The following is a 20,020-nucleotide window of genomic DNA, read 5'->3' as shown; positions in this document are numbered from 1 at the left end:
CTAAATCCTCAAGGCTATCCAGAGAAAAGGAGGGTGTTACCGACATAGCAACGGAGGTCCTCGCCAAACTGCAGCCGGAGCCTGCGATCCTGGCGTGTGCAAATCCCATCATGAGGATGAAGCCAGCCTCGCTAAGCAGAGGCCAGCCCCGCTAAGCAGAGGAGACCTGGAACTGTGGGCAGATAGCCCTATTTCAGAACAGCCTGGAAAACACGGATGAGATAAACAACTCCCCAGGAAATGCCACGGAGGAGACAGCTGGAGAATGCCATTTCTCATCTCCCTTTGTGCGAAGCTTCCTGTCATACATGCCCACACATGGGAGACCACCTCAGCCCAGCTAGGCCGCTCCCTCCCCGGACCCCTCACCTGCCAAGACTTCAGCCTAAGAATCGTGCCCAAGCTCTCACTGAGGGTGATGGAATATGACTGTAGTTAGTTAAACTGACAGAGGCCAAAATACTCTATGGTGTTCTTTATGACAGTGATGAACAATGTAAATGGCGATCCAACTTCCAGTAAGTATGCTAAACATGGAGGGCATGCCTTCTCCTTCATCTTTTCTTGCATGCTAGAATGCAGCCTGGGGGCTTAAGATGGGGCAGCCATCTTCTCCCGTAAGGCACCTGAAGTTAGGCACATAGAAGGGTAAAACAGGGGCATGTAGGCCATTGCTAGCTGGAAATGTAGCCTCCAGACTTTGACATATCAAATAAAAATCTCCTGGCCTCACTGAAGTTACAGTTATTTCAAAATTAAGAAGAACTATAAAAATGCTTACAACTATTAAAGAAATTCACTCATTAAATAACAAAGTTTTGAGAGAATAAAAAGGATGAAAAGATTGAAACTTTAATGCTCAGAGAACAGCAAGAAAAGGGGCTAGCAAGGGACACAGTGGCAACCTGGACAGATCATGACAAGGGGGACACAGGGAGAGCGGCAACAGGAGGTGGGGGCCTTGAGAAGGACATGCAGGCCAAGGGGGCCCAGGCCATGGCCCGGAATGGGATCACAGCGCTGAAGATGAGCCAGGCCACGGCCTGGAAAGGAATCACAGTGCAGAAAAGGTGTAGGCAGCCAGGAGAAGAGGAAGGTTTCCCAGGGGCTCTGCTGAAAGAGGCGGTGACGTCACCTGACAAATGTACCCTCAGCAACATGCAGAGACACACAAGTCCACAGAGATGCTCAGAGCAAAGAGAAAAGTGCTGAGCCGGGCATGGTGGTACAGGTTTGAAGCTAGCCTTGTCTACATAGCAAGTTCTAGCCAACTAGGGTCACAGAGCAAGACTGTGTCTCCACACAAGCAAACAGGCAGCAACAACGACACACACTGGCAGAGTACGGCTTGCATATGGAATTCCATAAAGTCCTACAAAGTACATGAACCAAACGTATAAACACAAACCTTTTTTTCTTTTCTTTTCTGACATGCTAAGGATGGAGCCCAGACCTGTCAACATGTTAAGCAAGTGCTTTACCACTGAACCACATCCCAGCCCTGGAATGTGTAAAATACAATGTGGAAACTATAAAGCAAGCTGTGGAGAGATACAGATTATGGTACATTTACATGCCATTTTTCAATGTAGAGTTATTACTCATTGCTTAGAATACACATCCGAAAGCTGTACCAGCACACAGGAGAATGAGAAGCACTAAATTCAGGCAGGGAGACACTATGTCTGAGGATTGAGAGTGTGGGCTCAATGACGGCACCGGGGTGCTCCAACTGCGTTTGCGGTACTGTATCTCTTCAGTCGGGTACAGGGACAGACAGACATAACAATACACAAATACCAATATCAACACAATGAGTGAGTACAAGTAAAGAGAGGCAGGCAAGAGCAGAGCCTGAGGCAGGAGAACCATGAGTTTAAGGCCAGTCTGAGTTACACAGCAAGACCCTGTCTAAATGAACAAACGAATGAACTAGACTAATACAATCTGAATCTAAATTACCAGACCTTTGCTCAGTTTTTGTTTGCTTGTTTGTTTAAGACAAGGTCTCACTGTGTAGCCCTGGCTGGCCTGGAACTCACTCTGTGGACCAAACTGGCCTTAAACTCAGAGATCCACCTGCCTCTGCCTCCTGAGTGCTGGGGCTAAATGCATGTGACTCATACCTGGCAAGATTACCAGACTTTCCATGGAACCAGATGAAGGTAACCTCACTACCAGGACTGCATGATCCAGCCCCAAGACTCAGTAGCAGCAGAGACAACGTGGAGAATGGGGAGGGGGAGGGGAGCAACTGGAATGACCTTGCCAGACAGAAAGCACAACGCTTAAAGCAAGGAAGAACACAATGGTGCTCTCCAGAAGCACACCCAAGTGTGTAGGATAGTTGTCACTAGCTGGCTCGGAACAGGGCGGGGGACCGGATCTCCACACACAGTACTAAATCTGGACTGACCAGATACTCAAGGGTGAAGCAGATAGCATCAGGCATGAGAAAGAATAACACGACTACCTTACAGCAGGTAGAACTGATATACGACACAGAATGCTCAGTGTACAAAGGAGCTTAAAGTCTGTACTGCAACAAAGGAGTTTTTAAAACAATTTTAAAAATGAAAAATTAGAACTTCTTTAGAATAAAAGAACAAAGGCAGGTAACAAACTACAAAAAATATTTACAGAAGGAGACACAGGCTGGATCCCACCATGTATATCAAGCACACAATATAGACAGACATATATAGTACATACATTATATCTGGGAAAGCACAACAACAAAGTCATCAAAGGGGATGACGGGAGGCAGCCACACCAGCCAGTTCAAAACTCCAAAGCTCTCGGGAAGGAAAGGCTTCCATCAACCATACTGGTTCCTCTCCACTGGCTGTGACAGACACTGTGACCACCTTCTGGAAGGCAGGGTAACTGATTTGCACTCAACGGCCCAGGGTTAGAGTCCACGATGGTGTTGTGAAGGCAGGGCAGCAGCAGGAGGAGCTGAGAGCTCACACTCTAACCACCAGGCAGAAAGAGCAAACTAGCAGTGATCAAAGTCTTTAAACTATCAAAGCCTGCCTCCAATGACACACTTCCCCCAACAGTGCCATCAACCGAGGACCAAGTATTTCAAATGTCAGAGCCCACAGGGGACATTCTCATTCCAACTACCACAGCCACCAAAACTCATTCAAGGTATTTTAGTGTTCCATCCTCTTACTAATGTGACTTGTGGGAGCTTCATGTGTTGCCTCTGACCTTGCTGGAGGCTGATTGCACACAGGATCTACATCGTAACAGTTTAAAAAGAAAAAACACATCAGTAAGAAAGATCCTAGGGACATACACACAGAGAACTCACAGTAAGAACCAGGCCTGAAAACCCCAGCTCTTAATTTGCAATGACCTAGGGTCAGGGGTCAGCCTGTCCACTTTCACAACTGCCAGGGCGAATGAGCAGTCAAGGCCAGTAGGGACGCCATGGAGTGGTGGTTCAACAGCTCCCTATGCAACAGGCTGGACAGTGAGGAGCAGCACCCCAGACAGCCCCACCTTCTTATACTTCAGCTGGGAGGGGAATGGCCTTCAAGCACATGAACAAGATTACGGGTTTGAAATCTACTGAACCTGCAACATCTAAAGGCTTTTCCAAGTGCCCGTGTTAGACCCACTCCTTACCTTCTCACCGGGCTTGAGAAGACTGCTTGCAATTTTCTCATAATCCTTCTTCGTCTCCAAGATCTTTTTCACAAGCCCACCTGTTAAAAACCAGGAGTTTTCAGTTAAAGCTTATTCCCCAAGAAGTTACTTATTACTCTCAGACCTCATTGGGAAGATGGGCAAAACACTGAATTCTCATCCTTTCTCTTTCCATATCAAAACACCTTCTGATCCTGTGCTAAGACAGAACACGGTGCCCCCTGCTGCTGGCATAGGCTAGTCACAAAGTGTCACAGAAATAAGCAGATTTTTTTTCTTCTTCCCCAAGTTAAGAAGAAATGTGGATCAACACCCCAGAATGTAACTACCTACTCCAACAGAGCGATTCTAATGGTTTCTCAGTGCTGACACTGCTTTTAGATTAGGCAGGAATACTAACGTTCTTTTAGAAATCTCCACGGTGTAAATAGCTTAGGAAAAAGTCATTTTCTTAAAAAACACTGTTTTCCAGAGCTATGTAGGCTGCTGGGGTAGCGCCATCAACAGTGTAACTGGGCTGCAAACCCTGAGAACCACAATAATGACCAGTGAGGCACGAGACACCCATGGCGCAACCATGGCACAAGTGTATAGAGGTTACCAGCTACTTTCTGGTTGGATTTAAGACTTATCCACCAGCAGCAAACTCAAACATAATTAATAAAATATACTTAAAGGCAGTTTTTGATTTTTTTGCCAGGCAGTGGTGGTGCATGCCTTTAATCCCAGCACTTGGGAGGCAGAGGCAGATGAATTTCTGTAAGTTCAAGGTTAACCTGGTCTACAAAGCAAGTTCCCAGACACTCAGGGCTGTTACACAGAGAAACCTTGTCTTAAAAAAACAAAAGAAAAAGTGTTTTTTTACCCAATGAGGTTGAACAGATGAGTTATGACATAGCCACATGGTATATAACACACCACTATGAAGAGCGGCCAAAACTGCCTCTGTGCTGGAATGGAAGCCAGCAGACCACACACACACACACACACACACACACACACACACACACACACTCACACACACTCACACATACACACACACACATCTGTACACACACACACACACATACATACACACACATACATACACACATACATACACACACACCACACACATACATACATACACACACATACACACACACACACATCTGTACACACACACACACACACACACACACACATTTTTAAATGAAAATAGTACTCATATTTTCACCTGCACATAAGGGCGAGGGAGAGTAGAGGGAGAAAGAACAAGGTCTAAAGTCTTATACCTCAGTGCTGGGTGGCGTGGTGTACACTTATAATCTCAGCATTCATGAGGCAGAGGCAGGAGGATGGTCAAAAGTGGTCCCCACAGTGAGTTCTAGGCCAGCTAGAGCCACACATGGGACCCTGCCTCAAACAAACAAAAAACAAAAAAACCAACAAACTTCCACCTCTTAATGCATTTAGCTGTGTACATTTAACCTTAAAGCCATAGGAATACTCCCCCCCCCCCGCCCGCCCGTCCGGAGCTGAGGACTGAACCCAAGGCCTTGCGCTTGTTAGGCAAGTGCTCTACCATTGAGCTAAATCCCCAACTCCTTAGGAATATTTTATATGAATGAAAAACGAAACTAAGTTGGGTGTGATAACACATGCTTCTAATTCCAGCATTTAGGAGGCTGAGGCAGGAGGATGGAGAGTTCCAGGCAGCCTGTGCTACATAGAAAGCTCTAGTCTCAAGGAAATTTATATGTGTATGTGTGTATACAGGCATTAATGTCTTGGGCAGACAAAACAGGATGCCACTGTGACCAGAGCCCATACTAATCTCAGGTCCTGTGGTTCCCTACAGGTCCACATGGTGGCAGCAACAGTGACCCTCCTAGACACAGCTAGGCACAGGAGGGCCACTTGTATCTCTGTGAGAGCACTCATGGAGAGCCAGCCCATGGACACATGGACACATGAACATATGGACTCAAGTACACTCACCATGCTTCTCCTCATCCTCCAGGTCCCCTGATGGCACCTGAGCAGAAAAGAAGAAAGATCAGGTACACTGAATGTTCAAAGTCATTAAACAAACAAACAAATAATAAATATAAACAAAGAAACTAAAGAAATTAGACTGGAATTAGGGGGGAAAACAGTTTTTACATGAATGAAAAGCCGAATATATTTACTGAGAACAGGACCCTCTGGTGAACTAACCATTTCAATCTCTGACATTTCTGTGAGCTGAGGGGCAGCTTCTACCACAAACTGCTCATCATCCTCATTGTCAGAATTCTGTGAGTCAATGATCACATTGGAGACGGTTTTACCACTTCCTGACCTAAGCAAGAAGAGAGTCACTTACATTAGAAGTGGCCCATTAGCCACCAGTGTCATCAGCCCCACACATCTGGGAACATCACAGTCATCTGAAAGAAGCCAGACTGCCATTGCCCTAGACAGGGGGGTGTGGGTGAGGGTGTGGGTGAAGTGGGAAACGACACCTCAGGGAACAGTGGGGACAGAGAACAGCACCTTTCACTACCCCAAAGCCCCCATGCTGCCCAGAGCTATAGGCCACCTCAGCCCACTACCCCAGCCTTGCTGGTCCTTCTGCTCCACAAAGGCTCTTGGATCTCCCTCTTCCAACACTGGCTCTAAGACAGTCAAAGAATGGCACACTTCAGGCCACACTGACCCAGAACCTCACCTCTTCACAGAACGGCTCCTCTAGGCCCAGCCACCATATCCACTACCTCTTCTGTATGTTCAGCTTTGGGGTACCCTTTGTTTCTAACTTTTGTGCAATTAAGCCTTCAACTCTTCCTTTTTATGCTTTGAAAGTCTTCTATCTAGAGGTCAGTGAAACACAACCCAACACTGGCCTATGCATTCTGAGGTATCATGAACATGAACACACATATTTCTCCCTCTCGCCAGTATGGAATGCATGCTGGTTTGTTGGTTAAGACCTAAGCCCATCTTTCTTCAAAAGCAAGTCTTCCCAGCACTACCTACTACACCCCCACCCAGTCTCTCAGCACAGGCCCAAGACCCCTGCATCCCACGGCCCACACACTAGAGAACATGGGCTCTCTAGGACCTCCCGGCCAGGCAGCCTCACCTGTCTCCTGCCAGGGTCTCAGTGCTCTCTTGTCGTTTGACCCTGGGAGGTGCTGGTCGCGCACTCCCTGGCCGAGGAATTCTTCTAAGTAAGCATTGGAAGGAAAAAACAGGACATGACACACACACACATTTCAAAGTGGACAAAATAAAAACCCAGGTCAACATTAGCATCATTCCAACACCACTGTCTCAAACTCACAGAGATCTGCCTGCCTCTGCATGTTCAATATGTTTTAATCTTGAAAAGGCCACATTTCAGGGTTCTTTCCAGAGTATAATGTTTATTTCTAATGTTCAAATTCTAATATATTTTTACTGTTTTCTAAAGTATAAATTTCCTTTATTTTAAGTAGTAGAATACATTCTACTGTCTTAGTAGTTTGGACTTGTAACTTGTGGGCTTAATCTTTTTATTAAAATGAAAAAACTGTTTTAGTCAGGTGGTCCTGCTTACTTTTAATCTCAGCACTCAGGATGCAGAGACATATGATGAACACCCATTAACACAGCACAGCCGCCACTCATCAGAACATGACAGACCTTTGCCATGACTAGAGACTTCCCCAAACTGCCACACTGCTTCAAACATGGCCATGTAACTCAGGTACAAGAAAACTCAACAAGTAGCTTTCGCTTAGTGTGTACAGATAATAACTATGGCACCACACTTAGTGTGTACAGATAATAACTATGGCACCACACTTAGTGTGTACAGATAATAACTATGGCACCACACTTAGTGTGTACAGATAATAACTATGGCACCACACTTAGTGCGTACAGATAATAACTATGGCACCACACTTAGTGTGTACAGATAATAACTATGGCATCACACAAGTGTTGAATGGGCAGCAGAAGCTATGGCAGGAAGCCCCCCAGCTCATCCTTGGAGTGGCCATACTCCCAAGCACTGGGGAAGGACTCACCTGAGATTGGAGGAAAGCTCACTGGGGACTTCTGTATTCTCTGACACCTCGGGCTTATCTTGGCCAGTAGGTCCAGCTTCTCCTTCTAAACAGGTGACAATCCAATCAGCAATTCAAAAAGAATTCAATAGTAACAAAAATAAAATTTACTCAAATATAAATACTAACTAGTTTAAATATAAATATTTGAAAAGGCATCAATCAAATGATTGAAAATTTCAATGAACTCTTTTCGTCCATCACTGGTGAAGTCGAAACAGAAGAGGTCTGACATCTAAATGTGGACATTTGGGGACATGAACACACACAAGCTCTGCTAATACAAACTGGCCAACTAATCGGGGGAATAAAGTTCAAGGGATGGATAGATCCAGTCTGCAACTTAACACAAATGAACTGAATCTGAGGAAAGAAATGGCACACTAGACAGACAGGAGTGTTGATCACCAGCAAACCCAGTCCACTCACACGCTGGACTCCCCATGCTAACATCTAATTAACCACAGTGTTCCAGTGACAGACTTCGAAGTCACATACACACGTGTGGGCCTCCAAGTGTGTGTGGCTCAGTTACAAACAGCGGTCACCAAGTGCCTTTCATTCTGTTACAGAGGTCTACATTTCTGAATGATCTACAGTGAGGCTATGGTCTCTTCACAGTCAGGAAATCATTTTGTTTGTGCTTATGAGACAAAGTCTTCCTATGCAGCCCTGAAGGGCCTGGATCGCTCTATAGACTAGGGTAGCCTTAAACTCACAGAGGTCTACCTGTCTCTGCATCCTGAGTGCTGAGATTAAAAGTAAGCAGGACCACCTGACTAAAACAGTTTTTTCATTTTAATAAAAAGATTAAGCCCACAAGTTACAAGTCCAAACTACTAAGACAGTAGAATGTATTCTACTACTTAAAATAAAGGAAATTTATACTTTAGAAAACAGTAAAAATATGTTAGAATTTGAACATTAGAAATAAACATTATACTCTGGAAAGAACCCTGAAATGTGGCCTTTTCAAGATTAAAACACATTGAACATGCAGAGGCAGGCAGATCTCTGTGAGTTTGAGGCCAGCCTGGTCTACAGAGCTAGTTTCAGGACAGCCAGGGGCTACACAGAGGAACCCTGTCTTGAGAAAACAAAACAAAACAAAACAAACTACCACATAAACATGTATAACCCCCACACAAGCCTGGGACTTAAAATACAGCAAACTAACACCCATTCAAATGGTCTATTTTCTCAGTATTTCCCTGGTACATTGTCCAGGCCCAGAAGGGAGAGTCCACGTTGACACACGCAGGGCCACACCAAACACTCACACCGCTCTCACCTGCGTCACTGGGGGAGTCGCCTAGAAAAGAAGAGCAGCAGAAAATTAGCCTTCATGGGAGGGACACACAGCAGTGACTCCCTGAGCAGCCAGAGAAAACACACCTCCAGTAACTGAGACCTGCTAGACAGGGCTCCTCTGGGCGTTTCTCCAGCACTTTACCACCGGTCTGCTACGGCCAACCAGAACCATAAAACTGCATATTAAAACCAGACTGGCTGGGCGGTGGGGCACGCCCTGAATCCAGAGGCAGGCGGATCTCAGTGAGTTCAGGGCCAGCCTGGTCTACAGAGTGAGCTCCAGGACAGCCAGGGCTACACAGAGAAACCGTTTGGAAAAAAAACAAAACAAAAAAAAAAAAAAAAAAAAAAAAAAAAGAAGAAAGAAAGAAAAGAAAAGCCCAGGGAGAAAAAGAAAGACTGAGCTAAGTGAAGCAAATACTGAAGTCACAAAGCCACGCGAAACAAGCTGGCGTGACAGCTCAGGGCCAGCAGGACCAGCATGCTCAGCCCACCCTGATGAACTAAAGAACTAACTCCTCCAGCTTCCTGCGACCTAGACTGCACCTTCATCCCGTGCTTGCTCTCCACGTGCTGCACTCAGGGCACAAACATGGCTCATCCAGTGAAGAGCACCACAGGGAGGGAGCAAAGCCAAAGCTGTGGGCTGGAGATGCAGAGGGCGTCAGAGCTGGCCAAGCATCCATCAATCCCTGGGTTCTGACCCCGGCACCACCAGACGACAAAGCTGAAGGCCCAGAATCCTTGCAGCACACCCAGGGACATGTTTACATAAGGCCACCAGGATGAGGGCCGGAGCGCCTTGGCTGGGGAGAGCAACGCAGTCACATATGCCCATCTCCACACAAGCCTTGTCCTCAAGGCACAAGCACCGGAGTGCCCACATGTGGGCACAGGGGCCACAGCCCCTGGGATCTGACTCGCACAAGGCATCACATGAATGCTACAGCAGCAGCGCTCCTGGACAAAGTAATCTCAGGGAGGAAGAGTTCCTGCGGCCACAGAAAGGGGGGTGATCTAGGATCCAGCACAGAGTGGGCAGTGGGCAGGGACTGGACAGTAGGGACTCCAGATAGAAGGACAGTACAAAAGAGCAGCGGGGACCCAGGCAACAGGCATGCAGAAAGAGCCACATGTACAGCCTCAGGTCCGTGTGCCCAGACCTGGCGCCTCCTGCAGGCTGTGCTGGGCTCTACTCCTCTCTGCTCTTCAAGCCTAAATTAACATGGAGCTTGTGAAACCCAACCTAACCTATGTCACCGCTACCATAAATATCACCACCGTCTTCCACTGCTCTGGCCTCCCTAACACGGCCACGTGAAGTCTGGAAGGACCTGGCTGGGCCCTCTCCTTGCCCACACCCACATCTTGCCTTTCATGTTTCTGCTACGCCATGCCAGCCACCTCAACTCCCCAGCTCTGAGCTGCCTTGGGGCACCCTCCTGTCGGGAAGGGTCACCCACCCTCAGTCCCTCTCCCCTACTCTCTCTTTCCATCCTCTCCTGTGCGGAGGCTCTTCTCCACCTCTGCAGCCTCAGCTCCTGTACCAATGCCAGGGCAGGGGCCCTGCAGCTCTACTCTCCCATGCATTCCCTGCCCTGGGCCCGACACAGTCGTTCGCAGACAAGTATTCTGTATTTAAACTGGTTGACAACCATCATCCCTCACCTGGCTGCACCCACCACGCCCAGCCTGCTGGGGGCTGCCAGGCTTTGGGAACAGACTGAGGGGTCTTCCACCACAGTCCTTTGGACGGTGAGAAAAGGCTGAAATCAAATGCATCTGGACTGGAGGCCCCACAGACAGAGGACCAGGCAGCAGCCACATTTTTGGCTGTCTCAGTCCTCCCAACACTAGTGGCCTGCAGGGCTCTGACCAGTGGCCCTGGAACTTGTTTCAGAGATCATTCATGACACTCTGGTATCACAAATGGCACCGCTTCACACTAGGCCCAAGAGTCTTGCCTTGTTTTATGTGCAGACTCCCTTGCACCCTGGGAGGACACTGGCGCCTGGCAGCTGGCGTGCTCTATGTGAAGGGCTCATTCTTACCTTTCTGTTTTACAGCTGACTCTGGCTCAGCGCTCTCCCGCAACAGAGTAGCTGAGTTATCATCTGAAATACTAGTTCAGTTAGTATTGCCTTCTCAGATCCTGACATAAAGAGTTCACAGCTGGGCACGAGACTGTGCCATGAAGGCCTGTGACTAATGGCCTGCCTAGCACTTACATGTCTGTTTTCCACACTGCCACAGGATAAGGACGACAAAGGCAGCTCTTGAGACCATGCAGCTCTGGGACAGACACAGGAAGAGAGGACCAGACGTGAGCCTGGCCCGGATCTCAGGATAGCTGGGATCAGGGAACTTCCCAGTCAAGCAGACTAGCCCTACCTCCCCATCCTAGACCCACTTACACCAGCTCCTACCAGCCAGGCCCAAGAGCCAAGCTTCACACAGTTGGCACATCAGGAAAGAAAGAGAAAGGGGAAAATACTTTTTGTATACATCCCTCAACACATTGAAGAGTCCCAAAGACTGTCCGCTGATTACTAATGTTCAAGTCTTAAAAGTGGAAACTAGTTCACAACGCGGGGTGAACACTTTGCACAGTAAAAAGCAAAGGGATGAGAATGGCCCGCTGAGCAGGCCGTGCACAGCGGCGGGGCAACTCTGACACATCAACCCAAGGGCCCTGGGAACGGTCTGCTTCCTGAAACCCAACTGTGTGACTCCTTAAAACCAAAGAAAGGGTTCACACCACGAGCTGCCACTGACTATCAACCAACCGCTCCAGTTAGGAAGAACTACATAAAGTAGTGCTGTGGGGCTTTAAAAGGAAACTTTTCTTCAATTGATAAAAAAAAAAAAAACAAAACAAAACAAAAAAACTGGCCCAATAGTCTGAATGAAGTGACTAAGTACTGCAAATGTCTTATAGAGCAGCCAAAGAATGAGCATGAAATTCCACGATCTAAGAGCAAGCAAGCTCAGCAGCTATGGACTGCCAACCTCCGGAGCCCACTAAGTCCAGGCTGTCTCACTGTCCTTGTAAGTACCAAGCACCTCTGTTCTACAAAACCCAACATCATGGTGAAAAGTGCAGACACCACTGTCTGCCTGTGGGAAGCCCACTGCATGATGCTATGTTCTATCTGTCTGTCTGCCTTTATTAGTTTATTAACCTGGGGGGGGGGGGCAACCCCAGCCTGACTTGGCACGTACTAGACCAGCACCCTATACCTCTTAGCTATACCTCTTAGCTCAGATCCTTCATATAATTTTACTCTCCACAAGCTCTACTGGTGTGCTTTTGTCGTGGTTTGTTTGTTTGCTTTTAGGTTTTTTGGAGCAAGGTTTTGTTTTTAAGACATAGTTTGTTTGATGTAGCCCAGGTTGCCCCTGAACTCAACATGCAGCCAAGGCTGGCCTTGAACTCCAGATCCTCCTGCCTCCCCCAAGTGATGGGATTACAAGCATTCATCATTATGCTCAGCTTCCACTGGTCTTCTTTATAATTTTTCACTTTATTTTATTATTTGGGTGAGAGGATGTGATCCATGGGTGTGGGCAAGCACATGGACGTCAGTAACAACCATACAGAGTCAGTGCTTTCCCCGGTCCTGAGGACTGACCTCCAGTCAGGCCTGCAGCTAGCATGTCGAACACCGAGTCACATTCTCCGGGATTCTTACATAGTCTGACTGCTCTGTGCTGTGCTCATGCCCAGATGTACGCCAGCGGTGCAGGGCTGCTATTATAACCACATTTTCAAAGAGTGGAAAATAACTTAAAAAAAATTAGAACACAGCTTGGACCATATTTATTTATTTATTTGTTTTTGTTTGTTGTTTGTTTATTGGGGTGGAGGAGCACATTTCGAGGCAGGGTTTCTCTGTGTAGCTTTGTGCCTTTCCTGGAACTCACTATGTAGCCCAGGCTGGTCTCAACAGCTTGGATTTTAAATAATAATCAGAAATAATTCTGCCAATGCTGTTATGTCAGAGACTGTGTTTTGTTGCACTGGATTTGGGGGCTATACTCTGAAGTGTTTACAGAAAATTATCAAGATGTTTTTATCGTACATTGTAATCATTCCTAAAAATCCATAGCTAAGGCAAAGCAAGACTAAAGAATTTAAACTTCATATGACGCCTAGGCACTGGGTGAGCTGCACTGCTGTATGCTGCTACATTTTTTGATAACAGCAATAAAACAAAATGAGTGAGGGAAAGCGAGCAAAATAAATGATGGCTTAGTGTACCAGAAAAGCCAGGAAATGTTCAACTAGAGAGACCGGCACACACGGTTGCAAGCTGACATTACAAGCATGCAGGAAACAGGTGCTCACGGATGGAGGGGGCATGGCTAGACTCCTCGTGAGCTCATCAACACACCTGAAAAAGTGAAATAGTAACAAAACCCATACCCTCTCTTCTGGCAGCCCACAGTAGAACCTGCCATGTGTAAGGGCTGGCCAACCAGCAGATGGCTGCTTTCTTTAAAAACACAGGCCGAGCATGATGGTGCATCTGCCATCCCAGCTCCTGCAGGCAGAGGCAGAAGGATCTTGAGTCCCCAGTCAGCCTCGGCTACATAGTGAGACTCTGGCAGATGGGTTGGGGCACTCCCAAGCCAGGGCTTTGCTCCTGACTACTGTTACCTAAACCCACAGTACCAGCCCTACCATCCAGGAGCAGCACAGGAGCCACCCCTTGACCACCCCACTAGGGGGCAGTAGGGAGTGACACGCTTACTCTACCAGGCAGCATCAGGTTTCACTCTAACTACTGAACACTCAACGGGACAGTTTGCACTTCTTAAGGACTGAACTTCTGCTTCCGCACCTGTAGATAAGATTTATAAACTGCTCTATATAAGCCTAAGAATGGCTTCAATTTACTTGAAATCAATAGTCCCACTGAGCTGTGAGTTTTAAATAGACTCCCTCTCGCTCACTCTCAGAGCAGATCTCTCCATACCCACAGGCAGTGAGGAACACAAAGCTGCTCCAGGCCAGGAGGGCAAGCAGAAGAGGTGGGAGTCATCCACTGGTCTTGGATGAGGAGTCACAGCCGAACAGGCCAACACTGCCTCCCAGCTCTCACCACCACCACCTCTACAGACAGGAAAAGCTCTTGCCCAAATAAAATGTATCATCACAAGATGAGGTTGAAGGGTGGCATGCCCACAGTGTCAATAAGAACACTGGCTGCCCAGTTCAGAACCCTGTTATCTGACCAACCAAGACGGACAGCCCGGAGAAGCCATGTACAGAGCTTGACTTGAAACAAGGCAGCCACAGACTGCTTTCCCATTGCATCTCCTCACTAACAAGGGAACAGAATGGGCCAAACATCCCTCTTGAGGTCTGAGTTTCAGAGGGACCCCATGCACAGACACGCCTGCCATCGTTGCAGGTATAGTTTCAGAATTTTACTGTGTGCTGCACCACAAGCCAGGGAGGGTGGCATGCGCCCATAATCCCAGCACTGGGGAGGTGGAGACAGGCAAATCCACGAGTCTGCTGGCCAACCAGTCTAAAAGAACTGAAGACCCTGCTTCAAAAAACAAGAGAGAAAGGGGCTGGAGAGATGGCTCCGCAGTTAAGAGCTCCGGCTGCTTTTCACAGGACCCAGGTTCAATTCCCAGCACCCACATGGCAGCTCACAACTGTCTGTAACTCCAGTTCTAGGGAATCCAACAATCCTCACACAGACACACATGCCAGCAAAACACCAATACACATAAAAATATAAATCAACCAATCAAACAAGGGAAAAAGCAATAGGAGAAACTCAATGTGGACCTCTGCCCTCCACATCCACACACGACGTGCACATACACAGACAATACACACAAAAAAGAAAAACCAAGTACACAAAATCTGGTAGATACAAGGCAGGTTAAGCCCAGAAAAAGTTTGTCTTCTCTAAAGTTAAAAGGGGTGTCATGTTTTTCCTTGAGTTCAACGCAAGGATTCTCTTTCTAAGCGCCAGGAAACTAGAGTGCCTGGAGTGAGGGTGACTATGCACACTTCTCCCCCGCCCCCCATCTTTAACTGCAAGGACTCTGGCCATGTGCCACAGACATCTTCTTTAAGGCCTTAGAATTTAGACATTTACAGTGTGGTGAGTGCATATGCGTGTCTGCGTGAGCCACAGCACACAAGTGGAGGTCAGAGATGACCTGTGGGAGTCAGTTCTCTCCTTCTACCATGCAGGTTCCAGGGGTCAAACTCAGGTTGCCAGGACTGGCCAAAGGCATCTTTACCTGATGAGCCATCTCACTGACCCACTTCTTAAAGCCTTAATGGTAAAGAATTCTGAATGAAACAAAGTAGAGCCGATGGGGACATAAAAATGTAACTCCTCTATGGAGCCATCCAGTTTCTTATTCAACTTCAGTATCAAGATGAGTAAGAGCAGGGCGGCAGTGGTGCACACCTTTAGTCCCAGCACTCAGGAGGTAGAGGTAGGTGGATGAGTTCGAGGCCAGCCTGGTCTACAGAGGGAATTCTAGGACAGCCAGGGCTACATAGAGAAATTATTGTCTCAAAATACAAAAAAAAAAAAAAAAAAAAAAAATTGAGCAAAATGTCTTGGCTTACACCTTACGTGTTATACACATACATCGTACCTATCAAACACACATAATAGTATGTATAGGTAATATATAGAAAGGCATGTAGCTAGATGTGGCACACACCTGTAATCTCAGCATCTGAGATGTTAAGGCAGGAAGGTCACTATGAGTTTGAGACCAGCTTGGGCTATAGAATGAGATGCTGTCTCAAAAGAAAAAAATAGGGGGGGGGGAGTGTTGAAGACTTCAAGCCAACTTAATAAAATTATCACGTAATGTAGCAAATTAAATCAAGCTGGAAGGTAAGTCATATATGATCCTCAGTACACAGAGGAAAATATGATGAGCAGAAAAGTGCTTAGAATAAAAATAATCCACAGCTCCACTGACATGTCAATACTTTGTATCAAAATCATGAAGAATTTAACTGAAGGGCAGTTTCTCTTACAGCAACACTGACCCGGAACTATTTCACATCAACACTGAGGGTTCAAACTGAAGGGCGCATTTCTCTTACCTATTTCTGGAGCTGTCGTTTCCTGATCTGGTTCGTCATTTAGTCCCGACACTATGGAGTCTAAAATCTTAGCTGAAATATTATCCTCTTTCCTTCCTGACATAAAACAGTTAACAGCAGATTAAAACACTGCAGGAGTTCTGTATTTCAGCTGCTTTAGTTAGTCTATAGAGCCTACTACAAGGTCACCACAGACTGCGTGTCCATCAGTGCTCAACTCTCAGCTGCCCCCGGACACCCCTTAGAAGGCCGGACAAGATGTCCTCTCTGCTCTCCATCATGTCCTTTCTTTGACATTCAGGACACCCTCTCCAGCGTTTCCTCTGATCCATCTTCCGATCTGACTCTTGGTGAGTTCATGAGCATCTACAGGCCACATGTGCTGTCAGTACAGACGTCACTACAGAGTGCTCTTAAACACTCATCTGCAGCCTCCTGTTTCTAGGACTGTCCCTCCGCACGGCCTAAATGACTCGCTGTCTGTGCATACACATATGCTCCAGACATCTCAAACTTGATTGTCCCAGAGTTCGGGACGCAGTCACCTAACCCACCAACCGGCACCTCTGCCCCAAGTCTCCTAGGCGGGTCTTTCCTTTGAGTCCTTTCTTTTCTAACTAGTGGCATCCAATCCATCTGCCAAATCCCTAACTCTCACCTGCTCCCACTATGGCTCTGGGGCTGAGCTGCCATTACTTCTTATCTTCACACACACCATCTCTCAATGCTACGAAGTCTCAATGTCTTCCAGACTCTACACCCACCCTCCAGAGCCAAATCTCGTCTCTCCCCTTGTGAGATCCGCCAAAGCCTTCTGCACACGGCCAGCTGGTCTGGGCCCTTCTCCAACCACTGTCCCTCTCTCCACTCTAGCCTACAGCTGAGCTTCTGCCACGCATGCGTCAAGCCTGCAGCAGTCTCTCCTCAGGGCCTGCTACAGGGCCTGTCTCCCCAGGCGGCTCTCAGCTGATGCCCCTGCTCACCGAGGCTCTTCTTGCCTGAGTGCCTCATCCCTATTTCTCTTGGGTCTATTTTCCACCACTTAACAGGTTTGCACTCCAGCAGTCTCTTTAGACTGTGGATTCTGCCCAGGAAAGAAAGGAAGGTGCAAACGGGCAACTTCAGTCCACGGCTGACATACAGCAGGGTGTGGCAGCCCACAGTCCTTCCCCACCTACTGTAACCTGGGGAAACGCTCCCAGATGAGGCCTGACGTCATATAGGAGCGAGCACTGAGAGGCCACCCTCCGTAGTCAGAGGTCACCCGGAAGCAAAGGACCAGACACTGACGACTAGTTCCACTCACAGACACTCACTCCCCAGCCTCACTACTGCTCGAGTGATCTTACCAAGCTGCTTCACGCTATGGTCCTTCTTAGCTCTAGAGTCCCTTCTTCCTGACATGAAATTGCACAATGGAAATAAGTGTTAAACTTACAAATGCTACAGTTACCAAGCACAGGAACTAAGCTGAATTTAGTAAGTTCTGAAGATATATAAAAAATGAGCTGTTTCTAAGTAAGTAAAAGTGTCATATTCTCATACGTCTCTTACGTGCCATGGTGAATCCAGAAGAGCCTTAAGAGTCTATTTATGCCTGAATCCCTTGTTCTTTGAGTGGATACAAGGCTCACCCTGTGAACCAAACACCCAAGCCCTGTGTCCTGGGCACCTCTGAGCCAGGACATTTGCTCAAATGATGAGCCACTCAAGACAGGCAGAATGTCTAGTGTGGTGCCAGCCTTGCTGAGGGAAGGGTCTCTGGTGAGTCAGTGCCTGGCTAGTGAGGCTGGGAATATAAAAGTCCACCAAGCTGCTGCCAGCTCAGTGAGGCTCACAGTCAGTTCTTACAAGTCCCTGATGGTAAATTCTCTTGAGGGTCATACAAGAGAGGAGACACAGAGAAGGGAGACGAGGAGGGAAAGACAGAGTCACAAAAGACAGTGTCACTGAGCATCCACAAACTACCAAGTATTAGAAAAGAGGATGTGATAAACGCCCACCTGTAATACCAGCTCTCCGGAGGCCGAGGCAGCCTGCTGGACTACAAAGTGTGTTTAAGGCTGGCTACACAGTAAGAGCCTGTCTCAAAACCACCGAGAAAAAAGTGGGGTGAGGAGGAAAACAGGACTCCCAAAAGTAAGATTAAAACAATGTGAGGTATCAACAATCACCTCAACTAAGACACCCCAGCACACCACATGCACAGCCAAGACTTTCCGAATCATGGAAAACACAGTTAACACGAGTAATAAAAACCTGACAAGTTAGTCTATTTACTCCCTGGGCATAGGTTAAGTACAAATGATAAAGTGATTTAAATCCATTTATCTGGAAGAAGAAAACAAAATAAAACACCTCAGGCATGGTGGTGAACACCTTTAATCCTAGCATTCAAGAGGCAGAGACAGAAGCAGAGGAATCTCTGAGTTCAAGGCCAGCCAGGGCTATATAGTGAGACTTTGTCTCAAAAACAAGAAAATTTTTTTAATCTGTAAAAATAAACAATTCAAAACAGCACAATTTAAATAAAACTTCTTTAAGAAGAACTGGAAGGAAGCAGGTAGTAACAGAAGACATGGCCCAGAGACCAGGGAGGGGATGGCAGCCAACCACAACGCCATCCTAAACAATCCAGCCTTCAGTTACACCATGAATTCCAGTAAGGAATTAATTTAAAAGACTAGACAATAAAAATGCCTGATAAAACCAATCTTCATGTCTGGAAACTCTAAACACATCACCAAACACTACAAGCAGCAAATACTAAAGGCTCAGGCAAATCAGAAGCCAAGTGACAAAGGACTAAGGACCCAGAAGAGAACATTTCAACACTGCAGGCATCCTACCAAGGAGTTCACGAAAATGAACACCCCACGGGACTCCACACAGTTGGGCCAGTGAAATAGGAACACCGGAACAACAAAAAACCTACCAACATGGGGCAAATGCAGCCTCACTAGGAATGACATTCCCACATTTACCTGTACCATCAGGGAAGCTTTGAAGAACTGGGAAGAGACGGGATGAGGTGTCCATGGAGCCCTGTGGCTAAGGCCTACCATCACCCTTGCCCTTATGCCAGCAACCGGTCCTGTGGGCATCTCCCACAGATGGCACACACAGGAAAAGGCTTTTTGGCATAAAATGTCACCACAGCACCACAAGCTAGGCAAGGAGTCACTATTGAATGAAAAACCCCAACTCCTACCATACTCCTGTCTATGATGCCACAGGTTAGGAAAAGGGTGATTCTCCCCAAACTACACTGCTCAGCCAAGCTACTTCGTACTTCAGTGACGTCAGTAAGCCTCCAACACTAGTGGCTATCCCAGGATCCCCACGCTCTCCCGTCCTGTCTGCTGGTCTGCCGAGCAAATCCCAGGCCAGGTCTGTGAGCTCGGCTCTCAACATGATTCATTCTTTAAGTGCACCAGCAGCTGCCTGTGGGCTCTCTGTGTCTGATTTGCAACAGGTTCACCTCTTTCTACTACAGCAGAAGAACCAATGAGACTGAGATGTGGGACAAGCGATTCTGACAGCAGTTCAATGCACCCTTTAGATTTCAACAGGCTCTCCTGCCCTGGGTGGGGCAAGCCTGCATACATATGCACATGCCCCTCTGTGAGTGTGTGCAGAAGCCAGCCTCCAGTTTCAGAGTCTACCCGCCCCCCCTCCAGGTGTGGCCATGCTGTGCTCCCCAAAGTTCTCCTACTACACTCTAGTCAGACATAAAGAGCAGCCTCCATCTCATCTACATGCACAGGCGGCTTCGTTACCTTCCAGTGAATTCTTGGATCGCCGTTTTGACGTTTTTGACGACAAGGATCTGGATGCTCCCACAGAAACCTCAGCCTTAAAGAAGAGAAGAAGAATG

General features: G+C 47.3%; 1 protein-coding gene across 1 annotated transcript in view; it reads right to left on the bottom strand.

Annotated features, from left to right (window-relative positions):
• Window positions 1–20,020, bottom strand: part of Traf3ip1 (TRAF3 interacting protein 1) — a 55,497-nt gene that overhangs the window by 22,166 nt on the left and 13,311 nt on the right. The window contains exons 7-12 of the mRNA XM_036173448.1: window positions 19,923–19,998; window positions 9,025–9,045; window positions 7,695–7,779; window positions 6,764–6,847; window positions 5,857–5,980; window positions 5,638–5,674 (exon numbers count right to left, since the gene is read on the bottom strand). Of these exons, the coding sequence (XP_036029341.1) occupies window positions 5,638–5,674; window positions 5,857–5,980; window positions 6,764–6,847; window positions 7,695–7,779; window positions 9,025–9,045; window positions 19,923–19,998 (427 nt within the window). The remainder of the gene's footprint in view (window positions 1–5,637; window positions 5,675–5,856; window positions 5,981–6,763; window positions 6,848–7,694; window positions 7,780–9,024; window positions 9,046–19,922; window positions 19,999–20,020) is intronic.

This window comes from Onychomys torridus, chromosome 23 (assembly GCF_903995425.1).
Source record: "Onychomys torridus chromosome 23, mOncTor1.1, whole genome shotgun sequence".
Lineage (NCBI taxonomy): Eukaryota > Metazoa > Chordata > Mammalia > Rodentia > Cricetidae > Onychomys > Onychomys torridus.
Note: the sequence above shows the minus strand (reverse complement) of the source record. Positions and strands in the feature narration are given on the sequence as shown.